Source organism: Astyanax mexicanus, chromosome 5 (assembly GCF_023375975.1).
Source record: "Astyanax mexicanus isolate ESR-SI-001 chromosome 5, AstMex3_surface, whole genome shotgun sequence".
NCBI classification, from domain to species: Eukaryota; Metazoa; Chordata; class Actinopteri; order Characiformes; family Acestrorhamphidae; genus Astyanax; species Astyanax mexicanus.
Window position 1 is genome coordinate 2,648,351 of NC_064412.1, and position 24,825 is coordinate 2,673,175.

At 38.9% G+C, this 24,825-nt stretch overlaps 1 protein-coding gene across 1 annotated transcript in view; it reads right to left on the bottom strand.

Annotated features, from left to right (window-relative positions):
- Window positions 1-438: 438 nt before the first annotated feature.
- The window catches only part of zgc:113054 (uncharacterized protein LOC541322 homolog), a 39,225-nt gene continuing 14,838 nt past the window's right edge, over window positions 439-24,825 (bottom strand). The window contains exons 8-11 of the mRNA XM_022667719.2: window positions 18,725-18,933; window positions 15,706-15,778; window positions 5,612-5,729; window positions 439-2,331 (exon numbers count right to left, since the gene is read on the bottom strand). Coding sequence (XP_022523440.2) covers window positions 2,136-2,331; window positions 5,612-5,729; window positions 15,706-15,778; window positions 18,725-18,933 — 596 coding nt within the window. The 3' untranslated portion in view covers window positions 439-2,135. The remainder of the gene's footprint in view (window positions 2,332-5,611; window positions 5,730-15,705; window positions 15,779-18,724; window positions 18,934-24,825) is intronic.

A 24,825-nucleotide genomic window follows, 5' to 3' on the forward strand; every position in this document is an offset into this window, starting at 1 on the left:
GTTTTACTCTATAAACTACAGACAACATTTCCCCCAAATTCCAATTAAAAATATTGTCATTTAGAGCATTTATTTACAGAAAATGAGAAATGACTGAAATAACAAAAAAGATGCAGAACTTTCAGACCTCAAATAATGTAAAGAAAATCTGAAACAAGTTGAAATAATCCTGGTTTTTAATCCCAGTTTTTTTCATGCATCTTGGCATCATGTTCTCCTCCACCAGTCTTACACACTGCTTTTGGATAACTTATGCTGCTTTACTCCTGGTGTAAAAATTCAAGCAGTTCAGTTTGGTGGTTTGATGGTTTGTGATCATCCATCTTCCTCCTGATTATATTCCAGAGGTTTTTAATTTGGTAAAATCAAATAAACTCATCATTTTTAAGTGCTCTCCTATTTTTTCTAGAGCTGTAAATTAAAATAAACGACTACAACTTACTTGTTTTAATTTGTTTTATTAGGAAAGGTCATTACATGTGAATCACAAAAATAACGTCAAAAGTTTTTCAGAGACGTTAAACACTGAAAGGGGCTGAAACGACCCCCCAAAGATAATATTGATCTATTGATCCAATTTGAGATCAGTGGATCTGTTGGTCCAGCTTTCCAAACCAGTCCCAGATTATTATGTGGCCCCTTGTGGAAATTAATCCACCCATCCAGATCTATGGTATCCCTCATAGATCCATCTGCTTTTACAGTTGCAAGAAAAAGTATGTGAACTGTTTGGCATTATACTTGCATATTTCTGCATAAATTGGTCATTAAATGTGTTCTGATCTTCATCTAAGTCACAACAATGGACAAACACAGTCTGCTTAAAGGAATACCACACAAAAATATATATGTTTGCATGATTTTATTGAACACAACATATTAATATTCACAGTGAGGATGGAAAAAAGTAGTATGTGAACCCCTAGACTAATGACTTTTCTAAGAGCTAATTGGAGGCAGGATGTGATGAGTTGTGATTGTGATGTGTCCACAGTAAGACAGATGCTTTACAAATGGAGAAAGTTCAGCACTGTTGCTACTCTCCCTAGGCGTGGTAAAGTCCTGTAAAGATGACTGCAAGAGCACAGCACAGAATGATCAATGAGGTGAGGAAGAATCCTAGAGTGTCAGCAAAAGACTTACAGAAATCTCTGGCACATGCTAACATTTTTGTTGACAAATCTACAATAAGGAAAACATCAAACAAGAATGGAGTCCAAAAAAACATTGCTGCATGTTTAAAGTTTGCAAAAGAGCACCTGGATATTCCACAGCAGTACTGGCTAAATATACTGTGGACAGACGAAACCAAAATTGAGTTGTTTGGAAGGAACACACACAACGCTATGTGTGGAGAAAAAAAAGGCACAGCACACCATCATCAAAACCTCATCCCAACTGTGAAACATGGTGGAGGGGGCATAATGGTTTGGGGCTGCTTTGCTGCCTCAGGGTCTGGACGGATTGCCGTCATCAACTGAAAAATAAATTCCCAAGTTTACCAAGTTTACATTTTGCAGGAAACCTTAAGACCATCTGTCCTCCAACTGAAGCTCAACAGAGGATGGATGATGCAACAGGACAACGACCCAAAACATAGAAGTAAATCAACAACCGAACGGCTTCAACAGAAGAAAGACCTCAGGAGTAAGATTCACACCAGATAAATAAAAAAATATTATAGCTGAACTGAAACAGTTTAGTGAAGAGGAATGATCCAGAATTCCTCCTGACTGTTCTGCAGGTCTGATCTGCAGCTACAGGAAACGATTGGTTGAGGTTTTTGCTGCCAAAGGAGAATCAACCAGTTATTAAATGCAAAGGTTCACATATTTTTTTCTCCCCTCATTGTAAATATTAACATGTTGTGTTCAATAAAACCATGCAAAATATCATTTTTTACCTGGTTTAAGAAAAAGCACACTGTGTTTGTCTATTGTTGTGAATTTAGATGAAGATCAGAACACATTTAATGACCAATTTATGCAGAAACACAAATAATCCCAAAGGGTTCTCATACATTTTCTCACAATAAATACAAAGGAACCCTCTCTGAATTGCTCCGAGGACCTGAGGAGAAAAGCAAAGCTTTGTTTTTCCTTTTCTGATCTCCAGCAGCACCAGCCAAAGTTTCTCTACCAAAGACTTTGCCCACCCTCTATGACTAAGTTATGCCCTGTCATGTAGTCGGAGGCTTCAGATGCCAAGTAGACTACCGCCGCTTGCAGGTCTGTCACTTGAGCCAGCCGTCCGGCAGGGATGTCTGACAGCCAGCGCTGAAGCAGGGGCTCCAGACTCTCCGAGTGGATGAGAGGGGTGTCAACTATCCCCCTGAAAGAGCGAGAGAAAGAGAGAGCGAGAGAATGGAGAGAGAGAAGAAAAACAACCAGACACATCAGACATCAGAGGCAGGGAGTGACAGCGCTGTCTCAGAGTCGCTGGCCTCAGTCACCGAGACACAAAACAAGACCAATTACCCTTCAGACCATCCCGAGCTGTGAGGCTCCTGTTTTAAGTGGGGCGTTTTGTCATTTAATGACCAGATACTGTGGTTAAGTCTGTGCACGGGAGGTGCTCTCGCCCCCCGAGTGTGATTTGACTTCAGGTGTCCTAGTTTTGATTGCCGTCGTCTTCGGTTCCCCGAGGAACTTCAGGTTCAGCGTCGTTTACAGGACTGAATTGAGCCAAATGGTAAAGAATGGAGCAATAGGATGGAAGTGAGTCAGATAGTAAATGTGGTGTTTAGGCACTAGGGTCTCTGCAGTTGTTGGGTTTACTTGAAAAACTGATTTGCAATGACCAGTAGTTACAGATTCCTCCTTCAGACAAAGTCTGCTGCCTCATCATGCTGTGTACTGATCTAGTGGGTGGGGGTCTGGTATTAAAAGTGTTAAAGGTGTTAAAAGTGCTCTAATGCTGCATCCTTTCCTGACACTCTCGTTTTCTCTTAGGGAGGCCATTGTTGTGCACGATAAGGTTTATAATATTTAAACAGGGAGTTTGAAGGGTAATTATTCTTATGCAAATCTCAACTTTTTTGTCTTGAATGCCCCTGTAAACATTCTAAGCATAAAAAATGCTTCTATAAGCCATTTGAAAGCTTCCTTATTGTGACGTCTTATAATAAGGAAGCTTCCAAATTGCTTTTAGAAGCATTTTTGATGCTTGGAGTGTTTATAGGGGCAACTTGCAATTGGAACTTATTGTGATAAATCTTTTAAACCATCTAAAGATGTTTAAAGATCCACTGATCTCAAGTTCTAGGGATTTGTTACCAATTGAATCGTTCATAGTTTAAATTGTGCAGTTCTTCTATGGCCTTTTTTTTTACAGATCTGTTCAGGTGTAAAACCAGAGTAAATTAAACTGGTGAAACCTTGTCCTCAGATAGATAACAAAAGCTGTTGACTCTAAACTGGAACAAATGGATTCCTGCGTGATTCATCTAATGGAAAGCGATGTTTGCGTGATCGACACGACAGCGTCTAGAAGTCATCAGTCATCACTTCCTTTTAATACAGAGAATAGCTGTTCTTGCACTGTAGTCTGTAGATTATGAATTCTTTATATACAGTACAGTGTATACTGTTAATTATTTCACATCTTTTTAAGAACAACCACTTTGGGTTGCACGAAGATTGCAATTCTCCAAGATTGAAATTGGAATTTATTGTGATAAATCTTTTAAAACGTCTAAAGAGCCTTTAGCGATTCTTTACCAATTGAATCGTTCATACTTTAAATTGTGTAATTCTTCAATGGCATTGTTTACAGACCTGTTTCAGGTGTAACACCTCAAATTACCTCTGCAGTTTCTAGCGCATTGTAAAATTATTTGAATTAACTTGGTAAAACCTTGTCAGTTTTCCTTTCCTCAGAAAAATATAAGCTGTTTACTGTAAACTGGAACAAATGGATTTCTGAGTAATTCTTCTAATGGAAAACGTTTTTTGCACGATCGACACGACAGCGTCTAGAAGCCATCAGTCATTGCTTCCATTTAGGAGCAGCAATTTATTACATAGAATAACTATAGTATATAAAATTTAACATATTTTAAAGAACCCAACTTTTGGTTGAACAAAGATTCCATTTATCCAATATTGCAATTGGAATTTATTGTGATAAATCTTTTAAAACGTCTAATTAGCCTTTAGCGATTCTTTACCAACTGAATGGTTCATACTTTAAAATGTGTAATTCTTCAATGGCCATGTTTACAGATCGGTTTCAGGTGTAACACCTCAAATTACCTGTGCAGTTTTTGGCGCATTGTAAAACCAGAGTGAACCATTAAACTGGTGAAACCTTGTCCTCAGATAAATAAAAGCTGTTGACTCTAAACTGGAACAAATGGATTCCTGCGTGACTTTTCTAATGGGAAGCGATGTTTGCGCGATCGACACGACAGCATCTAGAAGCCATCAGTCATCGCTTCCATTTAGCAGCGGCTGAAATCCATTCCGTCTTCCCTTGATACCGAGCCGTGGAGGTAAATGACTGCTTCCGAAGCGGCGTGTGACACTTTGGTTAACACATTTCAACCTCAATTATATTTCTCTTCGGCGGCGCTTTATCTGGGAACCCTTCCTGGCAATCAGAGGGCTTGCTGTTTTCCCTCAGCCAATTTTCGAGATAATGCGGCTTATCACCGCGGCAGCTAAAGTTGCCAATGAAATCAGGCGGCAGTCAACCTCACTCGTGCTAATTGTGTCCCCCCTCCCGGTCCCTTTTATGCATATTTACCCACTGTCACTTCACAGGAATCAGAGGCCCATTGAGAGACCCCCCGTGTGTATGCGGAGGGGGGAGGGTGGTGGGATTGCTTCCTTGCAAATTAAAATTAGCAAACAAGCTTGCGATAAATAAAAATGAGGAGATAGTGTGTGTATGCCTCTGTGTTTGTGTGTGTTTGTGTGTGTGTAGCGGATTTGCTGTGGGAATCGCGGGGGCTCGGGGATGCTCTGCTTCGAGCGGCACTCGCACATTTCCTCTCAGCCTTTTCTTCTCTTTCCTCAGAAGAGCAGCGCTGACAAATAGATACAAACAACGCCGCCATTGTTGTGCTGACACTTGTGCTGAGGAGGCTAATTCCAGTCCCTAATTGAATATGACAATTAAAGAAACTGTTTGGTTGATTCATCCCTCTAGACGTCATCCAATTAGGCGGGACTGTGCGGTTTCACGCGTAAATTAGCGCTCCTTTCTCAATCACACGCCTCTGTGGAAAATAATACATTTATTTTTGTTGGCCGTGTCACAACAAATTAAGTTTTGGCGTGAAGAACGAATCTGCTTTCATTTTTTCTATTTTTTTTTACACTGACTTACAAAAAACAGCGTTTTCTTGTTACGTACGAGACGTACGAGAAAGAGAAGAGAGAGAGAAGTTGGCGCCGATCCACGAATTCCTATGCATTTACATATAGTGCAGAACGCTGCCAGAAAATACGAGGCTGTCTGAATGTTCAGGGAAAGTTGTTGAACTAATTATATTTCCGAGACGTTGACGACATACTCCGGTGGTCCCGTTCCTTCCTCAAACAATGGAAGCGTATTCAGCGTGACGGACGGAGCGCAGCTTGATTATGTGGTTGTTTCTGTCACTTACGGCGAGATGCAGTTGACGCGAACCCCGCGGTCTATCCACTCCGTGCCCAGCGTCTGCGTGAGCTTCACCACTCCAGCTTTAGACGTGTTGTAGGCCAGCTGCTTCTGAGGGTGAGGTACTGTTGGGAGAAACAGAGACAGTAAAAAGTAAAAAGTAAATTTTACTGTACTCTAAAGCTTCACACCTACTGTCTATTTTCACACTTTGCAGATCTTGTCGTTAAAAAAGCGTTGGAGTTAGGAATATACAGTATTAACGCTGATGAGTGTGATGGTCTGGAAGTGAGGTGTGTCCCGGTAAATTTCTGGCGGCAGAAAACACAGGTGCACTACTGACTGATTAAAACCCTGACAACAGGCAACAGTCAGGTGCGCTACCATTTCTGAATCACATTAATCCAAACCTAGTTTTCAAACATTAATACCAGTGAAAATCTGGTAATTTGTAGAAATGCAATGGAAGATAAGGAGAATCAAATTAAACCAATAGAACGAAAATATTTTACTGAAATGCATTATTATAGATCTGTAAGAGGCAAAAATATATGAACATCTATGTTCATTATGTGGGGTTCCCACTTGTGCAGCAATAACTGCAGATACATGGAGTTTTGGTTATTGTTGATCAGTCATGCACATCAGCTTAAAGCTTAAATTTGAGCCCTTTCCTTCATACAAAACAACTTCAGCTCTGTCGTGTTGGTGAGTTTCTTTATGTCCTTCCATAAAATTTCTATTGGATTAAGGTCAGGATTTTGACTTGGCCATCCTGACTCTTAGGGTCATTGTCTTGGTGCATGATCTACATTCTCTTGAGATTCAGCTCACATAGATTTTCATCCTGACATGTCCTTTAGAATTTTCTGTAATAATCCAAAATCCATTGTTCTGTCAGTGGTAGCAATCTGTCCTTTCCCAGATGAGGCAAAACAGGCCTAATTTATGATACTTTGATACTACCACCACCATGTTTCACGGACAGGATAATGTTTTTTTTACTGTATGCTGGAATGCAGTCTTTTACCAAACATAACACTTTTTAATTTTTAAACCAAGATTTTGTATTCTAGTCTCATCTATCCATCCATAAAACACTGTTTCAGTAGCCTTGTGGCTTTAGCTTGTTATCTTCTTCTGTAAACTGCAGATGCATAGAAATGTTCTTTTACAAGAACTCCAGCTTTCTCTACAAACTTTTAAGCACTACTGCGTGTTGGTTAAGCCCTTAAAAATGCCTTGATTGGCATACAGGCTACAGGTGTGAGTGATACACCTGTAAAAACCCTTATTATCTGCAGTTAAAAAATGTATTTACATTCTAAAAAAAATGAGGGATTTGAAATCTCCTACAGGACACTTCTTTCTACTCCACTTAATTATTCCAGATCAGTAACAGGAATCAACACAAATTAGACAAACACATAAAAACTAGACAAACATAATGAAACTAAAGGTTTGGAAAATATGATTTTAAAGTGAAGTTCTGAAAAGATCCAATTTTTATTATTATTATTTTTGTCTGTTTTTTTCTCATGCGTTCCTGCACATGTTCTGGGTTTTCCCTTTGTCTGTGTCTAGTGCCTACACCTGTGTTCCTCCACGTGATTTTAATCTGTAACTCCGCCCCCTCGTTACCTGTTTTCCCAGGTGTCTCCCATTTCCGTTTCCCTCCTTGTGTATTTATACCCCTGTGTTTCCTCGTTTCCTTCGTCTGTCTTTGTTGTTCATTATTGTTACTGTCTGGTTTTCTCTTTTACTCCTGCGCTGCGCTACTTCCCATGTTTATTTCTTGTTTTAAGTTTAGTTTTAGTGTTTCTGGTTGTTTTGTTTCTTTGTTTTATAGATAAATATTCCTTATGACCTGCATTTGCAACCAGCAGTCACGTCCTCCCTGCTTCTACAATTTATTCATTATAAATTATATTTTGACATTAGCAGGTTTACTTAAGATCAATCCTAAATCCTCAAGATTTAGTGGTGCAATGTCAGACAGACATTTAAGGCCTGTTAAGGGGTTAACAGAAACTATTTGTATTATTATTTTTTATTTCCAAGCATGTAAAACAACACGGTTTCTCCTCTAAACTACCGTCTTTAAAAAAGCTATTAATTTCTTAATCGTGAAACGCATTAAAATCGATTCAGGGCTCGAACATATGATGCATTTTGGGCGCAATTACTTTATTCCAGCTCATAACTCAGCGCGTGGGCCTGAACTCCGGTGCTACTCGAAAACACTTTCATTAGCTTTCGGGACCCCGCGGATGAGGCGATGTAAAAATAATTACTCTGGACGTTCGGTTGTGCACCGTCTTCAGGAACAAAGGCAACATGCCATTTGTTTGCCTTGACCGTCGCAGATGCTCAACGCCGCATGCAACGGCGAGAAGAGGGGGCTCGCTCTCTGCCGCCCGATTAATCATCATGAGGGAGGCTCCAAGTTACATACAACTTTAGTAGTTAACCCCGTCACCCGGTGATCTCACTGCCAAATTGCTGGGGTTGGGAGCAGGATGATAAATATGGCACAGCTGTGCGCAGGCAGCGGCTAGGCCATGTGGAGATGGACTCACGCTCTCCGGACCTCGTTTGTTTTATGCTGCCTTCACGTGCTCTCCGAATTATTGCAAATACAACTTCCTGGCCTAAAAGTTCCACACGAGTCCCTCGAGCGCCTTAATCACAAGTGGAAACTTTGTAAACCAAATTTCCCATTTGTTTCAAGGTTCTCAGCTGAGGAAAGGACAGCTGAAGTGCTAAATGGAGGATATTTATTTTTTTATTTTACTTTCTAGTAGTCACCACACATTCTTTACATCCTTTTTTAAAAGTCTCCTTCTGCTAAAATCCACTTGTTCTTGTTCTTTGTGAAATACAGTAGGTCTCTCTGAGATGTTTATGATGCTGCACCTGATGAAACACTTCCTCAATCTCTTCCTCATTGTCTGCAGCAGCTAGTAAAATAAAATATTCAGAAAAAACGATCAGAGTCGATCAGGAAAAGCACCGTGTCTACATCAACCCGTCAATTAGTATTCATGGCCCCGCCCACCTCGGCTCGGGACCGCCCGCAGACAGAGCTGAAGCCGGGCGGTGACGCCGTCACGTCAGATAGGAGATAACTAACAGCCCTAGAAACAGCATGCTGTTCATTCCTGTGTTATTTGTGCGAATAACACATCAGTGTTTATATGCTTTACCCAGTAATTCAGAGCTAAGAAACAAATGGCTAGAATTAGTCTATGGAGGAAAAACACCAGCCAAGTACAATTGAGATAGGTAGGTGTTTAGATGTTTAGAACAGTTCTGTTTCCACTAGAGCTGGACAACCCACCTCTGTGTGTAAGTAACTATAGGTTTAAATAGGATCTCCGGTGGATTTGGTGTTTTACAGAGACTCTAAGACTAGGTCAGTGGCTGAACTGCACTTAGCAGGGCATTATTACACATGTTGTAAAGTAACATATAACATTGCAAAGACTGTTATTATTGTATTATTGTATTAAATGTCTTTATTTTAAAATGTTTCTAACTGTTGTCCGTCTCTCTGCCTCACAGTGCTGTTAGCCAGTCAGAGTTGATACGTTTGCATGTATATTATATGCAAACATTCATGAGCAAGAGCTGAAATCCTATCGAATGTGTAAAACTAACACATCTCATTAAAAAAAGGAGAATAAAGTCTTTTAACAGCTCTATCCAGGTACCCTTCTCAAGGGTGCACCTTTTAGCCCATAGAGTGAGTAGTTATTAGCACAGCAACACAGCAAAGCTAACAAACATCACTAACCACACAAAGCAGCAAACTGTGCAGACAGATTTAAAAGTGAATTGTGGAGTTCTACATTTTTATATGGTTTGATCCTAAAAAGTACACTATATTTCCTTTTGAGAAACAGTAAATAAAACATTAGAGATGGAACTTAAAGACAATCAGCCCCAAAAACAGTGATGGGTCCATCTAAAGAATTTCATTAACCTAAAGAAGCTACATGGTTTTAGATGCAGTTATTTCCTAAGTTTGTCTAATTAAAGCCCCTTTTTTGCATTTAATTTTGAAGACAACAAATAAGACAACTTCAAATGACAATGACTGCATAACAAAGATGTTCTAGATCTTACAGCTGGGTGGATGGATGATGTCCGGTGTGTTAGCATTAGCTTTACTTAAAAACAGTCGATCATTCCAAATCCATCTTATCAGCGCTGAGAAAAGCCAATGCGTGCTAATCCTCACCGATAGCAGCCGTCTGCCTTTCTTAAGTGTGGCCTTTAATGCCTTACATAAATCCACACTGAGCCCGCTCCTGAAGAGCGAGATCTAAACCTACCTACCCTTCTGTTCTGAGGAGGCAAAGAACGTGTGATTAAACCATATTAAACCCTTTTTAACTGTGATCCAGCTATTTAACTCTACTTTACTTTAAAGCTCAGAAAAACAAACTTGCTATCTAGTTTCTGTTATAATATTGTCATAATTAAAAAAATGTTCTCAGTTATCCCTGTACAGCTGAAAAACAGACAGTTTCTGAAGAGGATGTACAGTAAAGTAATACTAAGCTTGATAAATGATTCTGGTAACACTTTCTATGAATGTCATCTTTATTAGACGCTATAACCACATTCTCAACATGTTATAATGCATTCATAAGGCATTATAAACATGGCTATACATGTTTATAAAAATGCATAACCAATTAAAGCCATGTTTGTAAAGCATTATGACCTTTGATCATAATACATTATAAGCTGTGCTTATAATATATATGTTTAAATAGTATATCTCTATCATTAATAATCTAGTCCTACAATGAAAGTCTGGCACTTTACTTAGAGCGCACAAAGACCTGTTATAATACATTATAATTGACTATAACTAATATTATATTCAAGACAAGAATAATTTAAATGTTTAAAATATATATTTATAGGATTATTGAGGGTGTGTTTATAAATTGGAAGCTTTTTTAATCACAATACAGTCTGCAAGCTGGTACTGAGTTTATTGATTGATGTATAACATGTTATAAACGCAGCTATAAATGCATTATAATCACAGTTCATGATGCATAATAAACATTGCTATAATGAATTATGCATTTTTATAATTATGTATAGCCATGTTTATAATGCCTTATGAATGCATTATAACGTGTTATGAGTATGTTTATAGAGTCTTATAGAGATGACATTCAAAGAAAATGTTACCATGATTTTAAATGGTTTATTCATTATTTTATTTCATTTAGAGTAGAGTAGAGAGAGTATACTGGAGCAGAGGGAGTAAAGTACAGAAAAGAAGAGTAGAGTAGAGTAGAGTAGAGTAGAGAATATATATCAGAGAGAGTAAAGTAGAGTAGAGAGACTAGAATAGAGTAAAGAGAGTAGAGTAGAGTATAGATGAGTAAAGTAAGGTAGAGTAGAGAGAATAGAGTAGAAAAAAATAGAGAGGGTAAAGTAAAGTAGAGGGGAGTAGAGTGAGTATACTAGAGTATAGTAGAGAGAGTAGAGTAAAGCAAAATAAAGAGAATAGAGAAGAGTAGAGAGAGTATTTCAGACTAGAAAGAGTAGAGTATAGTATAGAGGGGTAAAGTAGAGTAAAGTAGAAAAGAGAGAATAGAGTAGAAAAAATAGAGAGGGTAGAGTGATGTAGAGTAGAGTAGAGTAGAGTAAGTATACTAGAGTATAGTAGAGAGAGTGGAGTAAAGCAAAATAAAAAGAGTAGAGAAGAGTAGAGAGAGTATAGTAGAATATAAAGTGACTAGAGAGAGTATAGTAGAGTATAGAAGAGTAGAGTAGAATAGAGTGTAAAAATGAACTTAAACATGCCGTATAAACCTGCCTGTTCCCATTGCCAGCTGCTGCCTGTGCTGAAAGCATTATAACTTTATTTTATTTATTATAAGATTTATTCGATCAGTCAGTTTATCTTCTTATCTTCTTTTTATATTTTAATATACAGTAATTACTATATATATTTAAGTTGCACTCATTGCTCACACAGATGTGCAAAAGCACAAAAAACAGCTTGTTTAGTCCCTGTAGAGAAGCATAGGCTAGTTTCCATTGAACGTCTGCGAATCCAACAGATTCTGGAGGTCAGGGCTGTTTCTCCTTTGAGAGGGGAGTAGTTTTATCTGTTTGTTTTGAAGGACATAGAGACGCTGTTTTGGAATATTTTGGTATATATAACATCTGGCCTTATAGTCCTTATAGTCAGTCAATAAATGCAATGCAACTGCAAATGTTGCAGCTTCTTCTTCTTCTCTCGAGGGTTTAGGACAGTTGATATTTGATATTTTGTTCATAACCTCAAGGGGACGGAATCGCGAAGGTATGTGCTATTTGAATTTTCTTTTTTTCCGAGAGAGAACTTCTCATCTCGCTGTGCAACCAGGTCACATACTTCCGTCCTCCAGAGACGGGAGAGAGGAGAGGAGGGGGAAAACAAAGAGGGGGAGAGAAACAATAGTGTTTCGGTTCACCAGATGGACAGAGCCGCTGTCACCGTGCATTTTAATTGGACTTTCATAGCCGTATTTTCTTCCCTAACTTGGCTACAACAGGCCCCATCTGATTACACATTATGACAATATTATAACAGATGTCCAGGCCAATAAAGCAAATTCCTGAAGGACTGCATGTAATGTGAGTAATTGATCACTTTTGTCCTCTCGCTCTCTTTCCCGCCGCCGTCTCTCCGTGTAACAGCATGCTCCTGTTCTACAGATTGCCCCACAGTTGGGACTAGCGTCCATATGGTACACAAGTTTATTGGCTACTTGACTACACTGTTGATGGAGTGCCGCTGTTGCACCGCATGGGACCTGTTGGAGGAATTGTTACACGGTGTCACAAACTACCCTACGCTTTTTTCCTCCCCCTGTTTTTCTTTTTTATACGCCAGAAGAATCCATCTTTCCGCCGTTAAAGGCCGAGGAGCCTCTGGCGCCGGACCAGTGAGATTCGCCAGGAAGTCCCTCCACTCTCGCTAAACCACAGGTTGCAGTTTACAGCCCTGTTACACTCTAACGGCATCTACATTTATATTTATTATGATGCAAAAATGGTCCTACGAGGGGCAATAAGCAGGACGGGCTCCGCCGCTGTGCAAATAATAAAAGGGTCAATGAATTTAGGGTAGCACTCGTATACGGCCCTGTAAAAGAGAACTGGACAGCTTGATGGCTAAAAATAAAGCAGAATAAACCGTGGTATAAATTTAAGGGTTGATGCTCGCTCGCCGTGAACGTCTTCAGCTGGATAAAGACCCACTTTGGCCCATCAAAAGTCTTCAAATCCTCGTTTCATCAGAGCTGAGCTTCACAACTGATTTTCTTTGCTAAGTTAACTGTTAGAAATAACTTAAATTAATCAATTAATCAATCAATCTTTATTTAAACTCGGAGTGCATTGATTGCACTTATGTAGCTGAGCTAATACATAGGGAAGGGATTGTCAAAAAAAATAAAAAATAAAAAAAAATAAAAAGACACAACATTTTAATAAGATATATCTGATATGTTAAAAAAAGATATAAAACAAATAAAAAATAAAGATAAAAAAAAGAATTTAAAAGAAAATTCTCATAAAATCATAAATAAGAAAATCAAAGGTAATAAAAAATAGCAAGAATGCAACTAGAGATGAATAAATAAAACTAAGAAGAAAATGAAAAAAGGAAACTATAAAAGAAGGGAAAGACAGCTAAAACAATCTGAAACTAAAAAAAAAGATCAAAAGATTGAAAAAGATCAAATTTGCATTCTAAATACCATGCAAATATGATCACATATTAGAAAAAAGTCATTCTTTGTGTCTGTATTAGTGTGTATAATAGTGACAGTGCTGCTCTGGGAATAATGTTAAAACCTCCTACATTTATCCCCAGTCATCTCTACTCAAAGCTTTCAGGTCTTTATACCTCCTGTGAGCCAAAAGAGCTTCAGTCTGTTCCTCAAATCCTTATTTAGACTAAACCAGCTTTAACACTTTTAAAGCTTTTCTAAAGAACACAAATCTTAAAGCTGCAAAATACAACCAAGTAACAGGTGAAATGCATGTATTATACAGAGTTTAACATGTTGTACTGGGTAAAAAAAACAAACCAACAAAGTATAATACATTTATTACAGCACTGCCATTTTAATCAATCATTTATTTAATTCATTGAGGGACTTTAGCAGTGGAATCCTAATCATACATGTGGATGTGCAGTGAACTCATACGACGCTTGATAAGAGATACTGATTGCTTTATGTCATTTCATTCTAGAGTAGAGTAGAGTATAGTAGAGAGAGTAGAGTACACTAAGATAAAACGGAGTGGAGTAAAGCAGAGTACATTAGAGTAGAGTAGAGTAGATTAGAGAGTAGAGTACAGTAGAGTACAGTAGAGTAGACTAAGGGTGTACTCACACTAGGCCCGTTTTGGTTGAATCGTGCCGGAGCACGGTTCGGCCCCCTCCCCACTCCCCCGCAGGCCTGCACTCACACTGCGCTAAACGATCCGTGCCCGAGCACGCTTTCGTCAACAGGTGACTTTTGTTTTGAAGAACAGTATGCGCGCGCAAAACAATGGAGTTCAGGATTGTACTGTTGTTTTTGTTTCTCTGGAGTCGTTTTGGGCGTGCAAATACGCAACTGAACCAGAGATTCATTGATTGTGCAACACAACGATTTACTGCTAATCGTGCTGCACGTGTAAGAAGGTTTTTACACAAGCAGCAGACGTCCAGGGAGAAATTTGCAGCTTTACTCGCGGACTACAATTCACGTTTATCAGTAAGGTAAGAGACGTACTTGCTATATACATAAATAGTGACCAAAGGAGCGAAACATAAAACTCAAGTAATAATAAAATGTGTTTGTTGTTTAGGACTTGTAGATAGTAGTCCTAATTTATTATGGGTAACACTAACCATTATGGTGCTCTTTAGAACCCTTTTCAAAAATATTATATGCAGAATTGTGTATAAAACGTCCTCCGTTTACAGTAGCGTCGCATCACTGACGTCATCTTGATCCGTGCCCGGGCACGGGTCCAAGTGAACCGTGCTCGGGCCCACCTCTTCAAGCAGGCCCGGGCACGGTTCGGAGCGATCACACTAGCCAAACGAACCGTGCTTTGGGAGGTAACCGTGCCCGGGCACGGTTCGGATTGCCTAGTGTGAGTACACCCTAAGATAAAATGGAGTGGAGTAGAGTAGAGTACATTAGAGTAGAGTGTAAAGTTGAGTAAAGTAGAGAATGTAGAGTAGATTAGAGTGCAGTAAGGAGAGTAGAGTAGAGAGAGTAGAGAATATATACGTATATATATTTGAGTACAGTAGAGAGTAGATAGTAGAGTAGAGTAGAGAGTAGAGTAGAGTAGATTAGAGTAGTGTAAAGTAGAGTAGAGTAGAGTAGATTAGAGTAGAGACTAGAGTGTAGAGTAGAATAGAGTAGAGAGTAGATAGTACAGTAGAGTAGAGTAGAGTAGAGTAGAGGGAGTACAGTAGCGAGAGTAGAGTAGACTAAGATAAAATGGAATGGAGTAGAATAGAGTACACTAGAATAGAGTAGATCAGAGTAGAGAGTAGATTAGAGTATTTTAATTTAAATAAATATTTTATTATAAATAAAATTGCATTTTACATTTCTTATCTTTTTTCTTTTATTTATTTAAATTTAAATATCCACTATAAAAAAAATGTGTCTTATAAAATAGAAAAACAAGTGCCATTAATCGCAAATAATCACAGGATACTGTGGTGATTAATCTGATTCATATTTTTAATCGGTTAAAACCATGAAATAAGACATATTCATGTCATTTTGAAGCATTTCTATTGGTCAGTTCATCAAGAAATGTAAACACAGTGTCGGGGACAGTTTCTAATTACTAATTAAGATACTTGTTTTTCATTGGCCGGTGACAATACCTTCTAGGAATCCTCTGCTTCTACTTTTCTTAGAAAGTAGTATTCTCTCTCAGTGTTACTTAGCAAAACTCTTTGCATTTCCCCCCCAAATCTCACCCTGAGACATTGGAAAACAGTATTAAATTCAGAGCGAATAATATCTGAAGGAACAGCAGTAGAATTTCATCACTCACCTATTAAACTGGCCATGGAGGCGGTGTTGATTATCTTGCCGTAGCCTTGCTTCAGCATGACACGCCCGGCTGCCTGAGGCAGTAATTTAAGGGAGAAAAGAGACAAATGCGCTTTTAGAGGAAACGCCACAGTATTGACACCTTTACTAATCAGAGCACAGCAAACGCCGGCTGGAAAAAAGGCAGAGCACACCCTCGACACGAGCCAGGGAGAGGCAGGAAGTGTCAGAAACGTCAGCGCTCATTTAAAAGCCAGTAAGACATCTCCATCCGCTTTGGGTTTCGCCTAATGCACCTCGCTGTGGATTATCTAATGCATGCCAAATAATATCCACACTTCTTTATTCCTCCCTCAAAAACACTCGCGTTTCATTTCTAACGTGTCCAAAAGTTCCTGCTGATGTACAGCAGTGATTAAAATACGTCCAACAAAAGTTCTACCAACAAAACTCATACTTTACTTACACTACCTTAAGAGAATTAAAGTAGTTTCTCTGATTTTGTTATTTATAGGTTTGTGTTTGAGTAAAATGAACATTGTTGTTTTATTCTATAAACTACAGACAACATTTCTCCCAAATTACAATTAAAATTGTGTCATTTAGAGCATTTATTTGCAGAAAATGAGAAATGGCTGAAATAACAAAAAAGATGCAGAGCGTTCAGACCTCAAATAATGCAAAAAAAAGATCAGAAATCAATATTTGGTGGAATAACCCTGGTTGGTTTTTTAATCACAGTTGTTTTTCATGCATCTTGGCATCATGTTCTCCTCCACCAGTCTTACACACTGCTTTTGGATAACTTTTTGCATTTACTCCTTCCTGGTGCAGTTGAAATTTTAAATTCAAGCCTAATGCACCTCGCTGTGGATTATCTAATGGCAAACCAAATAATTTCCACACTTCTTTATTCCTCGCTCAAAAACACGCATTTAATTTCTAACATGTCCAAAAGTTCCTACTGATGTACAGCAGTGATTAAAATACGTCTAACAAAAGTTCTACCAACAAAACTCATACTTTACTTACACTATACAGTCCTAACCTTTGTAAAAAAAAAAAGTCATATACATCTCTGGAAAAAACAAGAGAATCAGTTTCCCTGATTTTGCTATTTATAGGTTTATATTTGAGTAAAATGAACATTGTTGTTTTATTCTATAAACTACAGACAACATTTCTCCCAAATTCCAAATAAAAATATTCTCATTTAGAGCATTTATTTACAGAAAATGAGAAATGACTGAAATAACAAAAAAGATGCAGAGCTTTCAGACCTTAAATAATGCAAAGAAAACAAGTTCATATTCATAAAGTTTTAAGAGTTCAGAAATAATCAATATTTGGTGGAATAACCCTGGTTGGTTTTTAATCACAGTTTTTTTATGCATCTCGGCATCATGTTCTCCTCCACCAGTCTTACACACTGCTTTTGATATCTTTATGCCTTTACTTCTGGTGCAATTAAAACTCAAATTCAAGCCTAATGCACCTTGCTGTGGATTATCTAATGGCATAGCAAAAAACATGCGTTTCATTTCTAACATGTCCAAAACTTCCTGCTGATATACGGCAGTGATTACCAACAAAATTCATACTTTACTTACAATTTACAGTTCAAACACTTGTGAAAAATCATATATTAAAATAATAATTAAGCAATAATACATGTAATAGCAAAAGTGCTATAATGTGTAATATTGGCACTGCTTTACTGCGGACATAGGCACAAGGCCAAAGGCTGAGTATAGAGTAGATCAGCACAGCAGTGACAATATTACATATTTTAGCACAAATTCTGAATGATTTATTAAATGTAATTTTGAATTTTTCTGTCTGTGCTGTTATTTGTAGACTGGACGTTTATTTTCTCTAATCTTTCAGTTTAAGCCTCTAAAAAAAGCAGAAAATCTAATCTACCTGAAATATATTTCAAATACTCAAATCGTATAGATGGTTTTACAGATTGACCTAAATTAGTGTCTTTGCACATTTATTCCCATTCAGTGTTTTTCTTATTATTTCTTTATTAAATTTATATTCAACATTATAGATTTATATTAAAGACATGAAAACGATTAATTGACACTTAAATATGCAATTACGTAGCATATAGTTTTAAAAAAGTGTTTTTCCTCCACATTAATCTCCTGATCTAAAGCTGATAAACTGAGATGGTGATTTGAGGTGATTTAATTGGGAGGAGCTGGAGCTTCACAGCTTGAAGGAAAAGCAGCAACTATTGTTCAGCACCTCCAGGAACTCCTTCCTTCAAGATGCTGAGAAAACTATTCCAGGTGACTCTCCCTCATGAAGACCCTTTTTATGTAGTACTGTTTACTACTTAATCCGGAGCCACCTTTATAAAGAGTTTATAAATGTTTTATAAAGGAGCTTATTAATGGTCATTAAATAGGTTGCAAAATTGTTACAAACTCAATAATAAGCAGTAAATAAATATATAACAACAAATAGAAATACATAAATAAATAACTCACACTCATTTATACTTATAATCTCTATTTATATATATATACGGATCTTACTTTGTATTTTCTATGAGTCAGCATTAAACCTGTCATATTAATATATTTATAAGTATGTTTGACTATTAAGTGAACTAGTTTAATTAAATTAAATGATTAAGTTAAATATGTAAATGAATAAGTAAACAGCATATCACTGTTGCCCTTTTAATTGATTTATTGATTGTTGCAACTGAAAATCAATGTTTTTTTTAAGGCATTTACAACCTGTTCAATAATATTTAATAAAGTTATTTATGAACCACTTATAAACCCTTTATAAGGGTAGTCTTATTTTAAAGTAGTACCCCTAATTCTTTATTTAAGTGTCCCTTAATCATTTTCCTGTCTTTAATATTAATCTAAAATGTAGAAAATAAATTAAATAAAGAAATAAGGAAAATCTGATTGAATGGGAGATGTGTGGGAGATGTGGGATTAGTGGAGCTGCAGTGAGGAGCTTTATTATGGGGGATATATAAAGAAGAATACCTGGCAACACATGAATGTTCCTCTGAGGTTAACGTTGAAGGTTTGGTCCCACTCGTCCAGAGCCGTGTCTTCACTCGCCGAGTTCATGTTGATTCCTGCGTTGTTGCAGGCTATGTGAACCCCGCCCCACTTACTGATAATGCTGTCAATCATCTGCTGAACGTCCTCCGCCCTGCTGATATCTGCAGCCAGCGCCATACTGCAGATCCCTGCGCTCAGGAGACGAGACACGGCTGAGTGAACCGTTATAAACCGTAATAAACCATGATAAACTGAAATAAACTGTACTAATCTGTAATAAAGTGTAATAAACTGTAATAAACTATGATAAACTGAAATAATCTTTAATAAACTGTAATAAAGTGTAATAATCTGTAATAATCTGTGATAAACTGTAATAAACCGTAATAAACAATAATAAACTGTAATAAACTGTAATAATCTGTAATAAACTATGATCAACTGTAATAACATGTAATAATCTGTAATAAACAATAATAAACTGAAATGGTCTTTAATAAGCTGTAATAAAGTGTAATAATAGTATATAGTATAGTATATAGTATATTTTTAAATATATATATAAAAAAAATTCCTAGGATGTATATCAGCATATCATTTTTGCAATAACGATATTTAATATTTTATTCATTTAAAAAAATGTACCACTGTAAATATATATATAACATATATATATATATATATATATATATATATATAAAACACATAAAATATACTTTTTAATGTGTGTTTTATGTATGTTTATTGTATTTTTTATTATAAAACTGAATCAAGCTCTGAAAAGCAAGAGCATGTTTTTATTCTATATCCTGGTAGAAGAGCTCCATCTACTGGAAGGTTTTGGAAGAGAAGCAAATTATTCATTTTTCATTCTACATTTAAAAACAAAAGGAAGGATCAATATATCACATTTTTGGCAAAATTCAGATGTCTGTTTAAAAGAATTAAGCTCAGTCTGATTTTTTTCACAGTGGTGGGTGGATTGTAATCAGTCTGAAAGATTTAAACCCACTAAAATGTGAAACACATGATGTAATTTACAGTTTTTGCAGTTATTATTACATGAAATTACATTACATAATACACTATCCATCCATCCATCCATCCATCCATCCATCCATCCATCCATCCATCCATCCATCCACCCATCCATCCATCCATCCATCTATCTATCTAACACATGTAGCTGACAGAATGCAAAATATGTAACTGCACCAACTTAGTTGTATTTGGTTCACAGATAATATTTATATCCAAAAATATAAAATACATATTTTCTTTAACTGTACCAAAATTCTAGGGTTGTTAATGAAACTTAAAATATGCATCTCACAGAACTAAAAAAAAATAGGTGCAACGGGTCACTGGAAAATTGAGTAAAGTTAGTGAGAGTTTCAAATAATTAACTCTTGATGAGTTCAGCACAGCTGTTAACTGAAACCCTGAATTCCAGGTGATTCCAGTTAGAGATGTGTAAAACTGATCATCTAAACAAGAGGAGCTACTTTAAAGAATGTAAAATATAAAACATATTCTAGTTTATTTGACTTATTTGTGTTTACTAAATAATTCTATATGTTTTTCTTCATAGTTTGGATGAGTTGAATATTAATCTACAGTGCAGAACATTTTAAAATAATGAAAATACACTGAATTTAATGAGCGTCCAAAGTTTTGATTGGTACTGTATATACTTCTACTATTATTGCATTAAATGTGCCAGTGTTAATTTCAGCACTGATTAACACTGAGTGAGCTTCAACACTTAAAGTGGTGATTTAATACTGACACATTTACTCTGTATATCGTCGCTGTCCAATAAAAAACAGCTTCATTTTTGTCGATTTTTAGTTGAATACATAATTGTAACAAAGAAGCTGTCCCTTACACTGTGCCAAAATTTCTTGATGAATCGCCCAATAGAAATGATCCAGAATGACCTGAAATAAACTATTTTTTACATTTACTTCCATTGAGAGTTAAGAATGTTTTATCTCTCTCCTGTAGAGTAGCTGCTTTGGAAATATATTTCATTGGACAGCATGGGTAGAATTGTTATATTTTCCTGGAACTGATCATGTTTTGGTCAAAATTTTACCAAGTACCTGTTTTTTTTTTTTTTACTTATTTTTCAATGTATATATTTTGACTGTAAATATATTCACACCTCAGATATCTTTTCAAAAATGGTTAGACTATTGTGTTTATGAGTTGAAAGCATAAGAATATTGATAATATATATTTCATTACATGGATTATTAATTATTAATTTGATAAAATACATGGAGAAACAGCATCAGGCGGATTTATTTTATGTATCTTGATAATCAATAATCACACCTCTAGGATACATGTAGATACTAAAAACCTGACACTCAGAGCAGCCTATACCTTTCAGTATTTTAATCAGGACACACAAAGAAAACATATATATACAAAAATATAAACGTTTTAGTCTAAAAAAATGTTAGTTTAGTGCAAAATAACTACTTAGTAAAAATGTGCAATTAAAATAAATAAAAACTATACAAAGTAGTGCGCACACCATACCTAGCTTTAGTTTGAGTAAAGCAGGTAGTTTCACACTTTTTCTGTGGACACTTTTGAGTCTTTATTTACTGATTTGCTAGTATTGACCCACGCCCTTGATTGGGCAGAGAAGAAGAAAGAGGGGGAGCGAACTCAGAGTATTTGGGATGGAGTTCGGGGCAGCTTCGCTGTAAAGCGTGAAGCCGAAGCCCCCCCTCTCATGAAGAGAAACATGAGAAGAGAATAAAATTAAAGAAGGAGGAAGATGGGGAGGAGGTGGGTGCGAGGTTTGTTCAATGAGTAGGTAGAGAGGAAGTGACTGTTTAAATAGGGATGGAAGTGGGAGGAGTGAGGGCGTGGCTCACTCCCAAAACTTAGTTATGACACATAACTCCACTTTGCTAGTATTGACCCACGCCCTTGATTGGGCAGAGAAGAAGAAAGAGGGGGAGCGAACTCAGAGTATTTGGGATGGAGTTCGGGGCAGCTTCGCTGTAAAGCGTGAAGCCGAAGCCCCAAAAATTAAATCAGAACTTTCGACCACTGCTAGGATTTAAGAAGCAACTGAGTGTTGGAAGTCCGACCTTGTAGTCTTTGAGAAAGCCAGAGGATGAACCGATGCAAGGGGAAGGCAGTGTGGAAGTCAAAGGAAAGAAAGGTAGGGAATAATTAAGTAAGGTATTTGAAGGTGCTGCCAGCCTATTCGAGTATAAGAATGAATGAGGTCCTTGGTGGCAGAAATCGGTTGAAGTGGAAAGGTAGTGTTGAGCGACTTAATGGAATGATGCACGTGTTGTACATGTAGTTTAAAGGCCCCAAAAGCAGCCACCGACCCGCATGCGCAGCAGGAGCGACCCGGTAAGGTAGAAGGGGTGCTCCCGACGGTCCAACAGAAGTGAGGGGGGGGGGGGGGGGGGGCGATGGAGTGGGAAGATGGTGTGGGAAGACGGGGCGATGGAGTGGGAAGACTGAGTGGGAAGACGGGGCGATGGAGTGGGAAGACGGTGTGGGAAGACGGGGCGATGGAGTGGGAAGACTGGGCAAGGTAGTGGGAAGATGGAGAGGGAAGACGGAGCGGGAAGACGGGGCGATGGAGTGGGAAGACAGGGTGGGAAGACGGGGTGGGAAGATGGCAGCAACAGGAGATAAACAAAAGAGAGTAGGGAGGACAGACAGAATGAGGACAGTTGGAATGGCGGTGGGAAGATGGAGGATGGGAAGGGAGGACAGATGGACTGGTGTTGGGATGATGGAGGATGGGCAGGGAGGACAGATGAAATGGCGTTGGGATGATGGAGGATGGGCAGGGAGGACAGACCGACTGGTGTTGGGATGATGGAGGATGGGCAGGGAGGACAGATGGACTGGTGTTGGGATGATTGAGGATGGGCAGGGAGGACAGACCGACTGGTGTAGCGAAGATGGGTAAGGAGGCGAAGACGAGGGTGGCGGTGACAAAGGTTAGTACGGTGAGGGTGATTGTTACAACGGCAACGAAAGATTGGAATGAAGAGGGCGAGATTACGTCCCAGATGGTGGCGATTATGCGGGCGGTGAAGGTGCAAGCTATGAAGTTGCGGCGATGATGGCGATGACAGGCAGAGATGGTGGCAATGATGCCGATGGTGGTGAAGATGGCCAAAGTGAGGGCAAGATGATGCCCAAGACGATGGTGGCGAAGGCAAAGAAAATGAAGACGAAGGCGGGAAGATTGCAGCGATGATGATGGCGATGACAGACAGAGATGGAGACAATGAGGTTGGCCCTGAAAACTGAGGCAGAGGTGATGAAGGTGATGCGGGCAGAGATGGTGGCGATGGTGACCATGGTGATGAAGATGGCCAAAGTGAGGGCAAGGTGATGCCCAAGACGATGGCGATGAAGATGAAGACGAAGGCGAGAAGATCGCAGCGATGATGATGTTGATGACAGACAGAGACGACGACAATGAGGATGGCCATGACAACTGTGGCAGAGATGATTAAGGTGATGCAGGCAGAGACGGTGGCGATGGTGACCATGGTGGTGAAGATGGCCACAGTGAGGGCAAGGTGATGCCCACGACGATGGCGATGAAGATGAAGACGAAGGCGAGAAGATCGCAGTGATGATGATGTCGATGACAGACAGACGACGACGATGAGGATGGCCATGACAACTGTGGCAGAGATGATGAAGGTGATGCAGGCAGAGATGGTGGCGATGGTGATCACGGTGGCCAAAGCGAGGGCAAGGTGACGCCCAAGACGATGGCGATGAAGAAGACGAAGGCGAGAAGATCGCAGCGATGATGATGTCGATGACAGAGACGACGACAATGAGGATGGCCATGACAACTGTGGCAGAGATGATGAAGGTGATGCAGGCAGAGATGGTGGCGATGGTGACCATGGTGGCCAAAGCGAGGGCAAGGTGACGCCCAAGACGATGGCGATGAAGATGAGGAAGATGGAGATGAAGGCGAGAAGATCGCAGCGATGATGGCGATGACAGAGACAAAGACAATGAGGACGGCCATGACAACAGTGGCAGAGATGAAGGCGATGCAGGAAGAGATGGGGGCGATGATGATGACCATGGTGGCGAAGATGGCCATAGCGAGGGCAAGGTGATGCCCAAGACGATGGCAATGAAGACGAGGAAGATGAAGACGTAGGTGAGAAGATCGCGCTGATGGGATGTAGGCAGAGAGTGCGGCAATGATGAGGATGAAGATGGCTACTACAATGACAATGATAGCCACGACGAAAACTATGGCAGCGACGATGAAGGCGATGCAGACAAAGGAGGCGGAGACGATTAAGGTGAAAATGGCCACGATGAGGATGAGATGATGCTCAGCATGGCGTTGATGAGAGCGAAGAAGGTGAAAGCAACGAATATGCAGGCCAGAAGATGGCGGTAACAGAGATGAAGGCGGTGATGTAGGCAGAGACAATGGCAATGGTGATGAAGACTATGGCGGAGATGAAGGCGATGCAGGCGGAGATGGTGGTGATGACGATGACGATAAAGAGGGCAATGACGAGAGCGAGATCACGCTCAAGACCATGGCGATGACGAAAGCAATGATGCAGGCGAAGCAGGTGAAAGTGATGAAGATGCCGGCGAGAAGATTGTGGCGATGATGGTGATGTGGGCAAAGATGGAGGTGATGATGGCGAAGACTGCCATGAAGATGACGACTACGATGGTGATGCAAAGATGGTGGTGATGACGACGATGGTGAAGATGGCCATGCGATGGTGATGATGGAGGTGAGTATGATGAGGGTGCCAAGGATCGTGGTGACGACAATGGCACAAGACAATAGACAGAGCAGCGATGGTGGCAGAGATATGGAGGCAAAGACTGCAAGGGTGAAGATGCCGATGGCAAAGATGAATACGATGGTAAGATAAGTATAATGATGGCGAAAATGATCGCGATCATGGTGAGGAGGGTTATGAATGAAGCAGGGAGCATATGCGACCCACGCACTCTGTCCAGCTCAAAGGATAGACACCACGGTGGATAATTGTCTTAAATTCCGAAACGAGGTCAGCATTCGG